Here is a 20895-nt window from a genome sequence, read left to right on the forward strand (position 1 = left end):
ATTTTCTTGTACATATTTATTGTGGGCTCATTGTGATCTGAGGTTTCATATCTTCATCAATTCTCAATAATTCTTATCTTTAATAATATTGCTGTTCTTTTATTTTCCTCTATGCTCTTTCTTATCATTGATTTAAGTATATATTTTGGCTTTTCATGTCTCTTAACTTCTCTGATATTTTTCATTTCTTTACCTGTGTTTTATTTTGTATAATTTCTTCATTTCTGTCTTCCAATGCCATAATTTCTCTTCAACTTTGTTTAATACTCTGTGTAACTCTTCCACTGAGTTTTAATTTCAATGATTATGTTTTCCTGTCTGCATGCTCTATTTCTTTCTTTTGAAAATCTGCCTGGTCTTTTCTGATAATGTCCTATACTTTTCTCATATTTATGATTTCTTCTTTTATGTCATTAATCACTGTAAATATACTTATCTAATTATACATCTATTAATTCTATTACAGAAAACTTTTGAGGATACTGTTACCACTCTGCTGACTCTAGCTCTTAATACATTGTTTACTCTTGGGATTGAGTGATTATCTTTAATCTTATTTTATTGTGCAATCTGGATTTAACATGCATGCCTCCACAGCATTTGCTTCTGTCAAGCACCCTAGAGAGACCAGCAGCACCTGGACCTTTTTTTTTTTTGGTTAATTTTCCTTGCTTTGGATCATTTTTTAGCTTGATAGTTCTGGGACCATGCAGACAATACTAATGTAAATTGAAAACATACATGCACACAGACCAATAATTATGAATTCTCAAGGCCTACTTATTTTTTCCATCAAAGCTGGACCTCTGAAAAGATAAACTTTGCTGTTTTTTTTTTCTTTTACAATATCGTGAACAGATATTTCTAATCTACTCTTCAACTAAGGGTTTAGTTCTTTGGGAATCATACTTATTACAAAACCTCAATTCTAACTCCTTATTTTACACTACCCTGAGACCTTCTCTCAAATCTCACGGTAAATGTTACTATTCAATATTATTTATTCTAGTGCTTATTATCATAATATCATAATATTAATATTTTTCTTTATTTTGGGTCTTTGGTGATTTCCCTTACATTCATGTGAACTATGCTTTGCATTTCTGATTGTTTTATATGGAAAGGTTCTTGGAGTTATATGGGCTTCCGTGTTGCCAAAAAATGGAAGCTGTAATTATTTGTTCAGGGTATGCTTCTCCAGGTAGAGGATGGCATGAGAATAGCAACTACTAATCTTATGCATGGCTAACTTCTGAAACGTAGAAGAGTGCCTAGCATAAGAAGGCACTTATACTTGCTGAATAAATATTAAGTTAGTACCTAGAATGAATATTATGCCAAAACTGGCAATTGAGATGCAAAAAAGAGGTTTAGAGTGAAAAAAAGTCTCCAGAACTCCACAAATAGGAATATAAGAGCATCAAAAACAAATTTGCCTACTGCACATTTTTGTCTAAATATGATCCAGAAATAGAGAACAGCCAATTTCAGATGCAATAAATGGTTTACATGGTAATTTACGTGGAAGGAAGTAGATAATTATCAAGTTTTTAGATAACTATAGCCTTTAATCAAATTTTCAAGGCTCATTGTGAAGAATGATATGGTTAATTGAAATGAGAGATAGAATCTTGATATATGATTATAAAAGTTAAAATTTGCTTTTGAAACCAGATGATTAGGTCGAGATACCAGAAAATTAAATTTAGTGCCTATGTCACATAAATTTGAAACCTCATCTCTTTACATATTTAAGAGTTATAAAATATTTGTGAAGTCTAATAATAATCGTTAAGTACATTGACTATATGCTGGATATACTTCCCAAGAGTTTTGCATATATTAATTAATAGAATCTTCATTAAAAATGCATTTTATACATGAAGGAACTTAGACACAGAAGATTAAGAAACTAAAATAACTCACCCAAAGTCATACAAAAACAGCAGAGCTGATATTCCAACTCTAGCATTCTGACTTCAAAGCCAGCTAGGCTGTATGGTAGATACAGTGTACTCTGCATTGAAACCAAATTTGTAAGATAGCACTATGATAAGGTTTAATCAAGAGGAGTATATAAATAGAATGGTAGAAAATTATCATAATTATCCTTCTTTAAAAATATCTCATTGTTTACAGACCAGATGGTAGTGATGTGATTGCAGATGTTATCATGAAATTTAGATTCACCAGAAGTAGCAATGGAGCATCTATGAAAAGTAGAATTGAATCTGTTTCACGCCAAATGCTGAATAATTTTGGAAATTTGGAAATAAACCCTTCACCTGAGATAACATGCAAGTACCATTTTTATATACTATTTTATTTCAATATATTCCTTAACTTTACCTGTTCTAATTTGCATTTTAATTTCATTACAGACTGGCTTTTCTTTACTTGGAATTAAGCTTTATGAAAACAATACATTAGAAAGCTATATATAATGCATCTAATAATAAAACATTCTGAGATTTGAAGAATCATTTAGCATTCATATAGTAAATTTTATTTGCTAAAAATTCTTTATTAATTATCCCTCCCAACACTCCTTATGAGGGATGTTATTGTCAGATACACATGACTGCTGATAATTTGTGGAAATACTATAGAAAGATTAAATGCTGCTCAAGGTCAAAGAACAATTTAATTAATAACCTACTTCATCTACAACAGGGCCTATTATGTAACTGGAAGGTGCTAAATAAAACTTGTAGACTAAAGAAGGAAATTAGAAAAATTTTATCCATATTCCTAACTCCTCTCTAAAAATCCCCTATCCCTCTGCCTGTCTTGAATCTATTCCCATATTTTCCACTCCTATTACTACCAAGGCAACATCAGCTCTCATTTTACTGCAATAGCCTCCTTACTACTCTCCTTATATCCTTGTTTTGATCCCTTCCAATCTATTGTCCACAAATTAGTCAAGGAAGTCTTTTTAAAATTCAAATACATACTTAAAAAATCTCCCATGGCTTCCTGTAAAGTCAAAAAAAAAAAAAAGTGTAACCTGTAATTAGTATAGCATACTTCCTGATATAGTTCCAGTCTATTCCATTTGTCAAAAACCATTATTAATATTGCTTCCTTTCAATGGAAAATTACCTTCATTTGGACAATAAATGGCATAGCCATTCTTCTAAACTGCTGCATGATCTGGTAAATAATTACCCCTCCAGCTATGGTACCATTCATTTCCTCATTCACCATAATCTAGACACACTTTCTTTTTCTCTTTCTGCCAGCTCCTTCCTGCCTCAGGACCTTTGCAAACATTGTTTCAATTTCTTAGCATTCTCCCTGATCATCTCCCCTCATCATTCAATTCTTAACTGAACTGTTGCTTTCTCTGGGAAGCCTTGTCTAACTCCCATTACTCAATTATTAATCTGTGACATAGACGCCTTCATTTCCCTTCATAACAATTATCACAATTGAAATTTTAAAATTATTTCTGCAATTGTTGTCTTATTTGTCTTCACCCTACTCTATAAGGCAAGGACCAATATCTGCTTTGTTCATCCTACTGTCCTTCTGCCACCTAGTTCATATTCCATATTACATAGCAGATACTCAGTGAATACTTGTTTCATGGCTAAAAGGTAGGAATTACTGAATACCTGCGTAGAATTCAAGGACACCTCTCCAACTTTGCCATGTACTGCTAGCTTAGTAAACCATGACTTCCTCATAATAAAGGGTTTGGGTGACTTCTACAAAGGAGTAGATACCTGTTAGCTGTACTAAGTTTTTAAATGTTGAAATGCTTCCCTATTGATTGGGAAAGAGCCATTTCTCCAGACTCACAGAGTCTCCTTCATTCCCTTAAGCCTGCCAACATCTACCCTGGACTCCCCGGCTTCTCCAGCAGAACCCTGCAATAAAGGGTTAATGCTTGACCAGGCAAGAACCTCCAGGACACTGCTCCAGCTCCAAGGCCTGGCCTGTCAGCATTCTTTCTGATTTGTTGATATCCGAGCCATACAGTTTGTTAAATAATTGAATATTACCCCTGCTCCCATTTAAGGAATCTAAGGAATTCTTCCAAAAGCACTTCCCAAGTGACTATTAGAGCACAGACAGTGACTGCTGTAGAAATCCAGGAAAGGAAGGGACCAGAGTGCTCAGGATCCCTAAGTAATAATTTCATAAAGAAGGATACTTTAAGCCTGGGTAGGACTTCCGTATTTTGCCAGAGAGGGGGCGGGCATGAGAAGGGGCAAAAGTCTGTAATAAACTTCTACAGGACAATAAAGGATGGCTTGCTGGAATGACTTGGTATGCGTTCTCATCATCCCCCTCATCATTGTCATCAAAACAGTTATTTAATGATGACTTACTATTTTTAAGGCATGGTTTAAAGTATATTTTATGCATTTCTTTTTCATTTAATCTCACAACAATCATATTCTATGGGCACTTTTGTTGTTTTCACTTAGAAAAGTTATTGCCCAGAGTCCTATAGTCAGCATCTGGGGGAGAGGCAGGATTCAGACTCATGCTTTCCTTGTTCAAAGAATGAAGAGGGAGAAGCTCTTTACATTTCCTGCCTCCAAAATGATGATTTGGCTTCACTGAGGCTTAAACTAAGACCTTAATCTTGCAAAGCAAATATATAAATCTAACTTTGTGAAATTTCTAGTGAGAAATAAATTTAGATAAACTGATTTTTGAGAGCATGAAAATTTATCTGAAAATTTTGGGTTTATCTTATAAGAAATGAGAAGCCACTAAAAGACTCAAAGCAGGAAAGGATATGATATGACATACATTTTTAGAAAAGTCAGTCTGGTAAAGTAGGGGAGGATGAATTGAAAAGGGCAAGAGAGGAGGCAGGGAATATTCCTATTTAATAGTTATTATAATAGTATAGGTGACAAATAATGAGAGCATGAACTAAAGTAGTAGCATAAGGGATGGGGAGGATGGGGCTAATTGAAGGTATTTGGGGAGCTAGAAGGCAGAGAACTTGAGACCAATTATATGGTGAATGATGAGAAAGGAAGAGCTGGAGACAATTTCAGATTTCTAGCTACTGGTGGAAGTGATGCCATTTGCTCAAGGAAGGAATATTATGTAATGTTGCCAGATTTTCTCTAGGTTCTTGGCTAAGCTACAAAAAATAAATTTTAAGTGCAAGCCAGTTTAGTTAGTCCAATAATGTATTAAGGAACGAGGGAAGAGAAATGGGAGAAAATAACAGGTTATGGGTCCCAGGTAGAGAGAGAAAGTGGTAAGGAGGACTGATTTGCAGACTGTGATTCCCCATTACAGATTACAAATCCCCAGGTTTACCTGCATGCTGATCCAGGCAGGGGGGGGAAAGGCAAGAACAGGGCCTGTTCAGATTCCACACTTGCTTTTTAAATCATTAATTATTCACCTCTTTGCTAATGTTGGGGGAGGAATCCCAGTTGTTTGCTGTTTTGATTATGCCACCCCTCAGTTCCCCCGGGAGGCCCCAATAATAAGGCCCCTTGAGAGTATCCAGGGCTTCTCCTTGATTCGGGAAGAAATCCTGTTCTGAATGGGGGTTCTTGCAAGATTCTTCCAGCAGCCATCTTGTGGGGTGTCCATGGCCACACAGGCTTTCTGCCAGATTCCAGACCCATCTCTTGTCTTCCTAATCTAGCCTGCATTATAAGTAGCAAATTTCAGATGAAATTGGATCATTGTGTTTGAGATGGCTGTGGGACATTTAGAGGAAAAAATAAAGGACTGTACGTAGACCTCAGATTGGAATAGAAAGACGTTGACTATTTTCATTTCCATTCTCTCCCACCAATTTCCCCAACATACAGCATGTGTTCTAGCTCTACAGAAATTCCTGCTCCACAAACACTCTTACAGCTCCATGCATTCGCATCCCCCATTGCTTCCACTTAGAATGCCTTTTCAGCTCTTTTCTGCCTGAAAAAAAAATTCATTTTACGTCTTAAAATAACCACCTCTGATTCTCTCCGATAGCATTAATTACCTTCTCTTTTCTCCTCTCCATTTGGCAATTACATTTATTTTAATGATTCCTTGATTAATTTCTGTCTATAAATTTTGTGAGGAAAAGGACCCCATATTTTGCTCACTGTTATTTTTACTGAGAATATACCAAGAAGAGTTGTATTTTATATAATTCTTTCTTCCAAAACTAAATTGAATTACTTAAGAGTAGGGATATCTCTTAAATATTTGATGAAAATTAAAAACAAAAAACAAGAGTACTCAAACGTTAGTGTGCATGATAATAAATTGGGGGAATGTTGTAAAAATAGAGATCACCTCAGAAATGCTTTTAGTAGGTCTGGCATGGAGCCTAGGAATCCACATTTTACCAAGCCCTCTAAGATTCTGATTCTGGTTATTTGAGTACTACACCTTGAGAAGTCAAAGTCAAATGATGTCCTGTCCATCTATTGATTTTATTCTCCTTCTCTTTTCCCTAATACCAGCACTTACTGTCCAAGATGCAGCAAATATTTTCACCAAAGGTAAGTTTTAAAATTATTTGGTAAGTATGACTTACCAAAAGAAAAAGAAAAAAATTGCAAGTTATTTGTGTTCTTTGCCAAAGCAGCATCTTCATCTGTAATTCTTAATAAGGTTGGTAACTTTCTGTTCTTTTTTTTTTAAGATTTATTTTTATTTATTTCTCTCCTCTTCTTCCCCGCCCCCCACCCCGCTGCCTGCCCCAGTTGTCTGTTCTCTGTGTCCATTTGCTGCATGTTCTTTTTGTCTGCTTCTATTGTCAGTGGCACAGGAATGTGTGTTTCTTTTTGTTGCATCAGCTCTCCGTGTGTGTGGCGCCATTCCTGGGCAGGCTGCACTTTCTTTCATGCTGGGCGGCTCTCATTATGGGGTGCACTCCTTGCAATGTGGGGCTCCCCTACACAGGGGACACCCCTGCGTGGCAGGGCACTCCTTGCGTGCATCAGCACTACACATGGGCCAGCCCCACGTGGGTCAAAGAGGCCCAGGGTTTGAACCACGGACCTCCCATGTGGTAGACAGACGCCCTATCCACTGGGCCAAGTCCGCTTCCTGCTAACTTTATTTTCAATTCACTCAGACAGGTTACTTGTTTTGTTTTGTTTCATTAATTTTTTTAAGCTTTTCATCTGAAATAATTTCAAACTTACAGGAAAGAACTCCCATATACCCCCTACCCAGACACCTAAATTTACCAACTTTTAACATTTCGCCACATTTATTATATTATTCTATCCATTGATTCATCTATTTATCTATTTATTAAACATTTGAGGGTAGGTTTTATATATCATGCTCCTTGAACACTTAATATGCTCATGTATATTTACTTAAAATTCACTTATGTAACCTTATTAAGTACAGTTATCAAGTTCAATAATTTAACATTGACATAAAGTATACAGTCTACAGTCCAATTTTTTTCACTTATCCCAATAATGTCCTTTTGGACATTTTCTTCTCCGTTGTTAGATCTAGTCTAGGATAATGTGTTATATTTAATTGTTTTATTTAATTATTGTCTCTTTAGTCTCTCTCTCTTTTTAATTATGGAAAAATATATAAAACAAAACATTTTCCTTCCCAACCACTCCCCAGCATATAACTTAGTGGGATTGATCTCTCTTATATTATCGTACCACCCTCATAACCATCCATTACCAAATTTTTCCATTAACTCAAACAGAAACCATGTATCTATTATACATTAATTCCCCATTTTGCCTCATCCTTACTCCTGGAAACCTATACTTCATTTTTCTGTATCTTATGAATTTTGGGAGTTATTTCATAAGTGGAATCATACAATATCTATTCTTTTGTGTCTGCCTTGTTTTTTGCAACATGATATCTTCAACTTTCATCTACTGTTGCATGTATTAGAACTTCGCTTCTTTTTATGGCTAAATATTGTATTATATGTATACCACATTTTGTTTATCCATTCAACTATTGGTGGACATTTGGGTTGCTTCTACCTTTTGGCTATTGTGAATAATGACACTGTGAACAATGGTGTACAAATATCTGTTTGGATCCCTGCTTTTAATTCTCTGGGGTGTACACCTAGAAGTGGGATTGGTGAGCGATTAGGTAATATGGTAGTTCTATGTTTAACTTTTTGAGGAACTGACAAACTTTTCCACAGAGGCTGTACCATTTTACATTCCCACCAACAATGTACTAGGGTTGTTTTTGAGGTAAGACAGTGCTGATCCCATTGGCCCATGGAATGATGCTTAGGTTTTCCCCTCCTTCCAGAGGAAGAAGGAAGTAGCTATGATTTGCCACTGGAGTAGCACTGGAGGTAGGACTCATGAAAAAATTTTTGGCAGCTTTAGGAAGCTTGTCCTGCCCTGGTTCTATGATGGCATTTCTATAGACTTATAAATTTTGTTTGGTGACACAAGAATAGCTTAATTTGTTATGGATTCAAGTTAATCACAAGACATAATAAAAAGAAATACAAAAAGTTTGGGTTCAATACTTCCCAATGTCATCCTATATTCTCATAAACTGGGTGAACAGAATATAATTCCTTAAAAAGTCAGTTTACTTATCTGGCTGATAGAATATAGTTAGAAATTAGTTCAATGTACCTGGATACCTAGCCTATCTCTGATATTTACATGATATTATAAGATGATACTACTCTTATGGATGTTTTTTTACTTTATTATATATTTAATTAATATTTCTTTTTAATTAAAATGTGACTAAGTAATTTACTAGAGAATTTGTTTGGAGGATGCAACAGAGGAGACAATATTCCATGTATATTCGTGATAGAAGACTGGTCTTCCTCTATCTGGGAAGTTTGCTAGAAAAAAAATGCCTTTGGGTAGTTGTCCTATTGAAGCAGGGTCACTACTTTAGAGCCAACTCAGCAAATGAAAGTGGTGGAGGTGATTTGCCTCTAATAGACTAAAACCAGACTAAATCAGAGGAAAAAAACTGTGGGAGTGGGGAGCTGAGAGAAGCTCTTGGTGATCAGGCTGCCCCAGCCTGTTTCAACTCTGGCCATTGGAGTAATCATGGCTCTCTTAAGAATTTTAAATAGACCTTATCTAGATACTTGAAAACCTTCAGTCATGCTCTAGAATAATCTCTGGAACTAACATCAGTCTTTTTCAAGGGGGCATTTGGCAATATAGAGTTAATTCTGGAGATGACCTGGAAATTTCATGATGGATTACACCACCACCAAGGAGTCCTCCAGAGCAGAGCAGTGTTCATCAGACTTCTTTGTGCACACAAAACACCTGAGGATCTTGTTCAATGCTGCTTCTGATTCATTCCTTAGTGTGGGTCCTGAGACTCAGCATTTCTAACAGGCTCCCAAATGATACGCATGTTACAGTTTCCGAGACCACATTTTGAGTAGTAAAGCTATAGAGAAGGAATAAATTCCCCCAGAGAACCTGTGGTCCGAGCTGGTTCATCCAGGACTGACTTATTTTAACTCTTGTTCATGAGAAATGCTGGAGAACTCTGAAGCTGCTCCAGAATTTGAGGTCTAAATGCCAATTAACTCTCAGAGAATTTCTTGAAAATGCAGTCTATTGGCTATGGTCGTCAAATATTTACTTTAAAAATACAACATATTGATCATACTTTTGGAAACTCTAGCATATCCTGGGGAAGACTACATGCCTGCATCTGGTGTGTTGGGGGTGGAGGGTGGGAATGTAGGCAAGAACAGCAGGGAAGGCATAAAAGACGTAAATGATGAGGAAACTCCTTCATTGCCGCATCTACCAATAAATTGTGATCATCCTAGCACACATTAATTGCCCTTTTCTTATTAGAATGTGGGGCCGGTCCAGACCTAATGACATTGTCTGAAGAGAGAATCATAGGAGGCATTAAGGCTGAGGAAGGAGACTGGCCATGGCAAGTCAGTCTGCAGCGCAATAACTTTCACATCTGTGGAGGCACCCTGATCAGTAACACGTGGATCCTGACAGCTGCGCACTGCTTCAGAAGGTGAGGGCACAGCTACCCGCCATCTGAGAACAGCTAGGATAGACGTTTACCTGAGGATTCCACCTATTATCCCTAGAACTGAGCATGACTGGATTGAACCAGAAATAATTCGATTAAAAGAATTGAGACTATTCTTCCTATTCATGATAGTAAAGCCTGTCCTTCAGCTTGTAATAATTTACTGCCTGCTGTTTCACTGTTTCAGGTAATCATCTGGCAATATGGTGAAGAATAATGGTTTATGTGTTAGAATGTTCAATTTAAATCCTAGCTATGAAAGCTTTAGGAAATTTACTGAACCTCTATAAGCCTCATTTTTTTCCTAATTAGAATTGATACTATTATCTTTGTCTTGATGTTATTGACAGGATTAAATAAGTCCTTTTAAACATGTTAAATGTTTGCAAATTGAATTATTGTGGGAGATATTGTGGGAGATATATCATGTAACTTGATCAGCAGGCTGATGACTGACCTATAGATTGTCCTATGCCACTAATTTATTCTTTCACAAAATTATTAAGTATTATGTTTTATAGAAGCTGCTAATATAAAAAGAACACAGCCCTTACCTATAGGGAGCCTACATTCTAATGCTGGAGGTAAATATGCACACATACAAAAATGATCAGTTACAAAATTAATTTAAACGACATGCAGAGACTTCTTAGTCAAGCTGATGAAAGGCTAACATTAGGGTAGTAAGCTGCCAGTGGACAGAAGGGAATATAATCTTATCCTTCTGGTATAAAGAAAATTTCATATTGTTCATGAAAAAAGCACTTCGGACTTCAGCATGATGAAATCCTGTGAGGTTCAGAACTCTCATCTTATTGGTATTTTGGATCCCAGCAATTGTTTTCTAAAGAAACTAAATGCAAAAAGTTCACCCAGAAGAGATAATCTGACCTCCAGTGTGCTCCTCACCACATCTATCCCTTTCCCAGACGCTTCCAATGATTTGCCACTTCCAGAGAATACAGCAAAGTATAGAGATAAATACAAAAGATTCTTGGGGTACAACTGGCTTGCTTCTATCTTCTAGACACCAAGAATCTTATTGCAACTGCCCAGGTTTGGTTTAGCAGCTGTGGTCATTTCAGCAGGCATTTTTGTGGACCAATATTATCCCTGGTTTCATTTTCATTATTGATGCATTCAACCTCTTTACTATTCACCCAAAGCTCTCCATTTAAGTCAGATCAGTGCAGATTTATTTCTCAAAGCATGAATCTTGAGCTCCAGCCAGACAGCGCTATGTTCTTCCCCTGTACTGTACCTACATTTTCCTATTTATGAGCATTTGCCCAATCTAAAATGTTAACATCCCTTCCAAATCGCTATTTTTTCCTATTGGAATTCTTCAAAATCTTCACAATTTCAAAAAGGTGTTTTGTATATTCAAGGGCACTACCTAACAATACAATGCCTAATACAAAAATATGTGTTAAGTTAAAATAAAAGGGAATAAAGGTTGACAAGACTAGTGCAGTTTCTGGATTTAAAAAAGTTTTAGGAAATTCCAAATTATTCTGAATTTTTCTTATGGCCTATCTTATAATTCAATATTTTAAAACACTTTAAATAAATTTAAAACTTACTATAAAAGATATACCCAGAGTTAGCACATTTCTGGCTTAGATTCATACAGTTATTGCTGTGTCCCAGGCAATTCAAGGAACAAAATTCACAAACATTTCAATTTTCATTGCCACCTGAAAGCCCAACAAGCAGGAATGGGGCTAATTGATTTCAGAAATGCTATGGAAGCAATACTGATGCTGAGCCTTATTCAAACTCAACTACCAGAAGCTAAAATAAAGGATATGACTATAATGAAAGTCATAGCTGTAAATCTATAAATATCACTAGTAATTATTAAAGGAATCCATGATATTAAAGACTGGAAATTCTTTGAAGGTTGCCTTCCCAAATCCTTCTGTTCACTACCATGGTCGATCCACTAGGGTTGACAAAGCATGTGAACCATCTGTCCCCTCCCTGTAGATTCCCAACTTCGCTTCATTGGCTTTGAGAACCCATCAAAGAGGGTTAGTTTGGGGCATGGCCGGCCCTACATCAAGGTACATAGTAGTGATGAGGGAGGATTGTTGATTTGACAGTTCTTCTATGAAGCTTTCCCTGTTGTTCTCTTCCCACTCCATCCTGTCCCCACAAATTTGCTCATCTTTTACAGTTGTCCCTGTAATTTAGTATAGTTTTTTGTCTCTGTCAGTCTCCTCCACTGTTACGTGCAGCTACTCGAGGACAGGGGTCTTAAATTATTTCTATTTTTTATTCCCAGAGACTCATGGTATTACTTATACAAGTTTAGACACTTAGTAATGGCTTGTATAAAATTAATGAAATTAATAGCAAACTTCATTGAATGCTAACTTTGTGCTAAGTCCTGTACTTGACGTATTTTACTTACTTGATAAATAAATTCAACTATGTGTATTATTATAAAGGCATTTCATACTTAAACTAAAATCAGAAAGATTAAGAAATTTGTCCTAAATAACACTGTTAATGTCTGGGAGAGCCAAGGCATAAATGCAGAGCTGTCAGATTCCCAAACCATGCCTTTATTCATTTGCTGGAAAGAGTAGAGGAAACAAGGAAGGTAGAAAGTGAGGGAGGAAGGGGAAAGGGGAAGGAGAGAGAGAGGAATTAAAGAAAAAAAGGGTGTCGTTAGAATTTTCACAATATTACATTAATCCAGGAACAATATTCTGTATAGACCCTGAGCCAAAGAAGTTGAATATTTTTAAAAACTCATGGATTTGTTTTAAAAATGTTTTTATGAAATTTTAAACTATGGCTCATTGTACCTTATGAAAGTATTTCCCAGATATGTAAGATTTGTTTTCTGTGTCAAGTCTAATATCTAAACTCAATAATTCTTTTTAAATGCTTTGTTTTCTTTTAATTCAACCGTTGGGACAACCTTCCAGTTCACAGATCCTTTTTTCATCAATATTTATGAAAACTTTCTCATTTTATTTTTTTCTCCTGTCATCCCTGGGTCCCACTTCTAAATGCTCTGCCTCCCATAGTCCTCAAACTAATATATATGAAATATGCCCATATATATATATATACCTGCAAAGCCTGTAGTTTTATTTTTGTGTGTATGTATTTTAATTTATGTAAGTAGCATTATGCTATAAATCTTCTATTGTTCTTATTATCTTCACTCAACCCTAGGAATTGTTCATCAGGCCCATTAGTACATAGCATTCCATAATATTCATCTATCATATTTCCTTCATCCAACTGGGTTGTTCCAACTTTCCACTGCCACAAAGAGCATGTGAGCACATGCACGCACACACACACCCAATCTTCACATGCGTCTCTTTATAAACCTTCAGGAATTTCTTTGAGATATGTATCCAAAAGTACATAAGTAGTCTGCTGAATAAAACTAGAACACTTTCCAGAAGGTCTATAACAGCTTACACCTTCACCTGTAATACAAAATAATTCAAATTTCTCCTCATCACCAACATATGGTATTACTCTCCTGTCTAATTTTTGTCATTCTCATAAATAAAACTTAGATCTCCTTAGTACAATTTGCTTTACAATTTGCTTTTCTCAGATTATTAGGGAGATTGAGTATCTTTTTTTATATCTATTTCCTGTTTGGAATTGCATATTTTATTTGTTTTGTTTTGTGAGGTATATTTTTATTAGAAGAGTTGTAGATATATATAGAAAAATCATACATAAAATACAGAGTTCTCATGTCCTGCCATATTATTGGCATTTTGTATTAGAGTGGTGTATTTGTTACAATTGATGAAAGAACATTTTTTTATAATTTTACAAATAAATATAGTCCTTGGTTGACTTTAGGGTTCACTGTTTTGAACAGTGCTGAGTTTTTCTTTAATATTAATAACATGTATGTAACCTAAAATTTCCTCTTTTAACCACAATCAAATATATAACACAGTGATATTAGTTATGTTCACAATTATCAATCATCACCATTCATTACCAAAACTTTTCCATCACCCAGATAGAAAGCCTCTAAAATGTAAGCATTAACCCCCCCTTCCCTTCCCACATCCCCACCCACAATAACCTATATTCTAGCATATAACTATGAATTTCTTATTCTAATTATTTCATATCTGTGAAATCATACAGTATTTGTCCTTTTTTGCCTAGCTTATTTCACCCAACATGATGTCTTCAAGATTCATCCGTGCTGTCACATATATCAGAACTTCATTCCTCTTTATGGCTGAATAATATTCCACTATATGTATATACCACATCTTGTTTATTCACTCATTGGTGGATGTATGCTTGGGTTGCTTCCATCTTTTGGCAATTGTGAATAATGCCACTATGAAAATTGGTGTGAAAAGATCTGTTTAAAAGTCCCTGCTTTCAATAGGTTTATACTTAGAAATAGACGACAGGGTCATATGGTAATTCTATACTTAAATTTCTGAAGAACTGCCAAACTGCCTTCCATAACAGCTGTACCATTTTGCATTCCCATTAACAATGAGTATTTCTATCTCTCCACATCCTCTCCAAAAATTGTAATTTTCTATATTTTAAATACTATCCATTCTAATTTGTTGATTTGCATTTCTCTAACAGCTAATGATGTTAAGCATCATTTCATGTGCTTTTTGGTCAATTGTATATCTTCTTTGGGGAAATGTCTATTAAAGTCTTTTGCCCATTTTTCAATTAAGATGTCTTTTTTTTGTTGAGTTGTAGGATTTCTTTGTGTATTCTTAATATCAAACCCTTATTGGATATGTGTTTTCCCAACATTTTCCCCCATTGTGTAGAATGTCTTGTTACTTTTATGATACAATCCTTTGATGAACAGGTTTTTTTTTTTAATTTTGATGCTGTCCCATTAATCAATTTTATATTTTGCTACTTGTGCTTTGAGGGTAAAGTCTAAGAACTCATGGCTTAACACAAGATCCTGAAGATTCTTCCCTATATTTTCTTCTGGAACTTTTATAAGTCTGATTCTTTTATTTAGGTCTTTGCTCTATTTTTAGTTGATTTTTGCATATGTTATGAAGTTGCGATCCATCTTCATTCTTTTGCATATGGATATCCGGTTTTCCCAGAACAATTTGTTGATGAGACTGTTCTTTCCCAATTGAGTTTACTTGGAAACCTTGTCAAAATCTGTTGGCCAGAAATGCAAGGGTTAATTTCTGAATTCTTGAGTCAATTCCATCCATCTATATCTGTCCTGATACCATGTTGTTTTGATTTCTGTGGCTTTGTAATAGGTTTTAAGATTGGGAAGTGTGAATCCTCCAACTTTGTTCTATTTCAAGATGGCTTTGGCTGTTCAGGGCACCTTCCATATAAATTTGATGATTGACTTTTCCATTATTGAAAAGGAACAATAAATATTGTTGAAATGTCTCTTCTACCCAAGCAATTTACATATTCAACATAATCTGAATTAAACTGTAATTTCTTCTCCTAGTTGCTCTGTCAAGAACTTCCAGTACAAAGTTGAATAACAGTTATGACAATGGGTATCCTTGTCTCATTCCAAATCTCAGCGATAGAGCTTTTAGCTTTTCACCATTGACTATGATGCTAGCTGTGTTGTTCAATTTAGTCCTTTATCATGTTAAGGAAGTTTCCTTCTATTCCTAGTTTTCTAAGTCTTTTTATCAAGAAGAGCTGCTGGATTTTATAAAATCCCTTTTTTGCAGCAAGTAAGATGATCATATGTTTTTTGCCTTCCTTCTATTGATGTCATGTATTATATCAATTGATTTTCTTATGTTAAAACACCCTTGTATACCTGGGATAAATTTTACTTGACCATGGTGTATAATTCTTTCCACATACTTTTGAATTTGATTTGCTAGCATTTTGTTCAAGATTTTTTAATCTATGTGCATAAGGGATATTGGTCTGCAATTTTTTTTCCTTGTGCTCTCTTTATTTGTGTTTGATATGAGGCTTATGTTAGCCTCATAGAATGAGTTAAGGTGTATTAATCAGCCAAAAGGGTGCTGATACAAAATAACAGAAATCTGTTGGCTTTTATAAAGGGTATTTATTTGGGGGTAGAAGCTTACAGTTACCAGACCATAAAGCTTAAGTTACTTCCCTCACCAAAGTCTATTGCCACATGTTGGAGCAAGATGGCTGCCAACCTCTGCCAAAGTTCAGGTTTCCTGTGTTCCTCTCTTCCTGGGGCTCATTTCTCTTCAGGCTCAGCAGCTCTGCTTTCTCCATGAGGCCAGCTGTAGATATCAGGTGAACAGCTCTGTCTCTCTCCCCAAGACCTCTGCCTGTGTTTAGTGGAGACTTCTTTCATTCCTCATGTATCTGCTGCTTTGTGTGTTTACTTCTCGGGCTCAAGGATCAAAACTCTCACTCTCTTCTCTGCCATGTGGTTTTCTTTGGTGGGGACTCAACATCCTACTGATGTGGCCCAATCAAAGCCTTAATCATTATCTAATCAACTAAAAGTGAAACCTCTGAATCCAATATCATCTAATATGCCCAGAAGAAAAGACCAGATCACAAATATAATCCATTATCTATTTTTGGAATTCATAAACAATATCAAACTGCGACAAGGAGTGTTCCATTCCCTTCAGTTTTTTAACAGAATAGGTGTTAATTATTCTAGGAATGTTTGATAAAATCACCTCTGAAGCTTTCTTTGCAGGGAGGTCTTTGATTATTCAGTCTTTACTAGTAATTGGTTGGTGGACATCTATTTCTTCTTGAGTCAGTGTAGTTTGTATCTTGGAATTTGTCCATTTCATCTAGGTTATCTAATTTGTTGGTGCACAATTGTTAATATTATTCTCTTATAGTCCTTTTTATTTCTGTGGGGTCACTAGTAATGTCCTCTGTTTCATTTCTGATTTTCGTTACTTGTGTCCTGTCTCTTATTTCCTTTGCCAATCAAGCATAAGGTTTGTCAATTCTATTGATCTTTTCAAAAACCAACTATTGATTTTGTTGATTCTATTGTTTTTAATTCACTGTTTCATTTATCTCCACTCTAATCTTTGTTATTTCTTTCCTTCTGCTTGATTTTGGTTTAGTTCTTTTTTTTTAGTCCTCCCATTTTCAGATTTGGACTCTGATATGAGATTTTTCTTTTTTTCAATATAATTTTATTGAAGTATATCATTCATATATGAACATGCATAAACAATAAGTGTATGGTACAGATTGTGGACTTACAAAATAAACATACATAACATCATACAGGGGTCTCATATATCATCCCTCCACCAACACTTTGCATTGTTGTGAAACCTTTGTTACAAACTATGCAAGAGCATCGTCAAAATATTACTACCACCTGTAGTCCTTATCTTACTACATTTGGTATATTTTGTTGGGCCTGGGTAATACTTGGATAGGAGATATTTTTTCTTTTTTAATGTAACCATTTAGATCTATAAATTTCTCATTCAGCACTGCTTCTGCTGCATCTCATAAGTTTTCCTATGTTGTGTTTTCATTTTCATTCAACCTCAAGACATTTCCTAATTTCTCCTGTGATTTCTTCAACCCATTGGTTGTGTAAGAGTACACATATTTGTGAATTTTCCATTTCTCCCTCTGTTAGTCTTGATTTGTGACTTAACATATGGTCTAATCCTAGAGAATTGTGTGCACTAAAGAGTATATATTCTGCTGCTATTAGGTGAAGTGTTCTATATACATCTATCAAGTCTAAGTGGTTTAGGATATTGTTCAATCTTCTATTTCCTTAATGATCTTCTGTCTAGATGTTATATCCATTTTTGAAAGTGGTGTATTGAAATCTATTGGACCTCTCTAGTTTTCCCTTCTAATCCCTTTTTTTCCTTCATATATTTTGAGACTTTACTGTTAGGTGTATATATATATTTATAACTGTTATGCCTTCTGTTTAATTGACCCATTTTTCAATATATAGTGAGCTTCCCTGCTTCTCATAACACTTCTTTACTTTAGTATGGCTATACAGCTCTCTTGATTACTACATGCAAAAGAGCATGTAGCTTTAAATTCAAAACTCATGATTTTGAATTTAAGGTACCTTGTAAATAGCATATGGTTGGATCATCCTTTTCATTCCATTAGCCAACCCCTGCCTTTTGAATGGAAAGGTAAATCCACTTGTATTTAATGTAACTACTGATAATGAATTACTTCTGCCATTTGCTATTTAGACTTTGTAAGTCTTATATGTTTTGTGACCCTCAATTCTTCTGTTAACACCTACTTCCATATTTATTTATTTATTTTGGTATTGTATCATTTTAAGCCCCTTATTTCTTTGTAAATATATTTTATGTGTTTTCTTTGTGGTTACAATGAGGTTAAATGTTATCTTAAATCTACAGCAACCATATTTTATTTGATATCAACTTGACTTCAATAGCATATACATACACTGCTCCTATGCCCCATCTTTTTGCACTTGTTTCAAGTGATATCTTTGCACACTGTATGCCCAAAGCCATAGGTTTATCATTTCATTTTATGCATTTGCCTTTCAGCACTGGTAGGAGGTAAGAAGTGGAGTTACATACCAAAAAATACTTTTACTGGAAGTGTCCTTTCCTTTCAGTCTGAATAATTCCTTTTAGGATTGCTTGTAAGGCAGATCTAGTAGTAATGACCTCCTTCAGTTGTTGTTTATCTGGGAATGTCTTAACCTTCCCTTCATTTATTGAAGACATACCCACCAGATAAAAGATACTTGGTTGGAAATTGTTTTCTTTCATCACTTTAAATAAAGCTGCAGAGAATTGGATTTGGCTCAACTGATAGAGCATCCACCTACCATATGGGAGATACAGGATTCAAACCCAAGGCCTCCTGACGTGTGTGGTGAATGTCCATATTCATGTTTTCCATTGAATTGAGAAAGTTTTCTGCCATTATTTCTTTGAATAGTCCTTCTGCCTCTTTTTCTTTTTCTTTTCCTTCTTGGACTCCCATAATGCTTATAATGGTATTCTTGATGGTATCCCAAGATCTTTTAGGCTATTTTCATTCTTTTTTAATCTTTGTTCTTTCTGCTTCTCAGCCTGAATAATTTCAACTTTCTTCTCTTTAAGATCACTGGCATTTCTTTCTGCCACCTCTCATTTGCTATTGAAACCTTCTAGGGAAATTTTAATGAATTTACTATGTTCTTCAACTTCAGTATTTCTGTTTAATTGCTACTGAGACTCTCACAGAGTCCCTCCCAAACTGTTCATTCAATTTTTCCTCATATATTTTAGTTCTTTCTCCATGTTTCCCTTTATCACCTGAGCATATTGATAATCATATTTTTTAAAGTCTCCATTGATTAAGTCCAAAGTCTGGTCCTCTTCATTGAAGGTTTCTGGATTTTTCTTTTTCCTTTGGATGGGTCATCATTTCCTGTGTCTTCATTTGTCTTACTGTTTTATAGTACACTGTGCATAATTGAAGTGTTGACTCTGGAATTTAGTTCCCGGGCTGTCTGTTCCTTGCATTTGTATCCAGCTAGTGATATGGCAGAGATTTTCCTGAATGCCAGAAGCTAGTCAAAACAAATAAGCCAAAGCAAAGGCACCTTTCACTGTTTTTGTAAATTGGCTCTGCTTTGGCTGGAGGTTTCCTTCAGATCTTAGTCATCCTATCAAGAAAATCAGCCCAAGGAAAATAGGAAGTGTCCTGTCTTTTCTGTCTTATCTGAGCCTACCTGGAGCCACAGGACCTGCTTTTTTCCTGGGCATGTGCTTTCTAAATGCCTTAGGAATTTCCTATTTATGCTTTATAGTCGTTCAAGTGAACACCCCCTTTACTCCCCTTGAAAAAGAGTTTCATCCCCTCCTGGTTGTTCTCTTGAGTGACTTAATGCAGGTAATCCTTTGTCACCGTTTGCTTCAACTTAGTTGTTTCTCACACTGTCCCAGCTGTCTGCAAGTAGCTTCTTTGCCCTCTGAACAAACTCTCAGAGGGCAAGCCTGAGACATGTTCCCTGGCTCAGTCTCTCAAACTTCCACCCAATAGATTGGCACAGACATGCATGTGCTCCAATCTGGAATAGGGCCAGCACAAGCTGGCTTTACCCTGCACTGTGGAGGAGTTGGGAGAAGGACCAGCAAGAGTGCCAGGAGTTCCTTCTATGGCTGTTGAAGTTGTATTTACTTAATTCAGCACTTGCCCGGTTAATGTAGCCCTTTAATTTTTTCTTAGTTTTGAGGAGATTATTGTCTTTAAGTTTCCTCTGCTGATTTTGTCTGAGAGGACTTGGAACAATGGCCACCCTAAGAGTCAGCAGCCAGCAAACAGAAGTAGATGATCAAAATTAGTGATCTGCGATCAGACCACACACCACTGGAGATTGGAGGACTAGGATTTCATGTCCCACCATGGCACCAGCAAGCTGCCTCAAGAGCGTGAGCTGCAGTCCCCACTGCTGCCTGCCATGAGGCTGGGGGAAGGTGGATGGTAACTGCTCAGGGAGGGTGAAACTGACTAGCATTTGTCACAATTTACGAACCTCTTCTTTCTGCTCCTGCCTATATGCTGCACAGTGTTCCAGAATTTCAAACTAGTTGATTCTGACAATTTCTGTCAGCTCCAAAGTTATTTTGGTGGAAGTACTGAGTTCTGGAGCTTTCTACCCTGCTGTCTTCCACAGTTTTCCTTGTCCTTTTATTTATTTATTTATTTTGTATTTTCTACAAAAAAATTTAGATATTAAATATTGTAATATTTTCTCATGGTTTTTCATCATCTGGTAATCTTGTCTATGGCATGCTTAATTTTGATTTAGTGAAATCAATCCATTTTTAAACTTATAGTTTGTATTGTGGGGGGTTACCTGAAAATTCCTAATTCCTAGGTTGCAAAAATAAAATGTCCTGCTTTGGGGACATTCTCATTCTTTGTATTATATTAATATATATATAC

General features: G+C 35.7%; 1 protein-coding gene across 1 annotated transcript in view; it reads left to right on the plus strand.

Moving 5' to 3' along the window:
* The window catches only part of LOC101441071 (transmembrane serine protease 11D), a 61242-nt gene that overhangs the window by 34946 nt on the left and 5401 nt on the right, over nt 1-20895 (plus strand). Inside the window, exons 5-7 of the mRNA XM_071212704.1 lie at nt 2140-2297; nt 6447-6485; nt 9792-9969. Of these exons, the coding sequence (XP_071068805.1) occupies nt 2140-2297; nt 6447-6485; nt 9792-9969 (375 nt within the window). The remainder of the gene's footprint in view (nt 1-2139; nt 2298-6446; nt 6486-9791; nt 9970-20895) is intronic.

The sequence above is a fragment of the Dasypus novemcinctus genome, chromosome 1 (assembly GCF_030445035.2).
Source record: "Dasypus novemcinctus isolate mDasNov1 chromosome 1, mDasNov1.1.hap2, whole genome shotgun sequence".
NCBI lineage: Eukaryota > Metazoa > Chordata > Mammalia > Cingulata > Dasypodidae > Dasypus > Dasypus novemcinctus.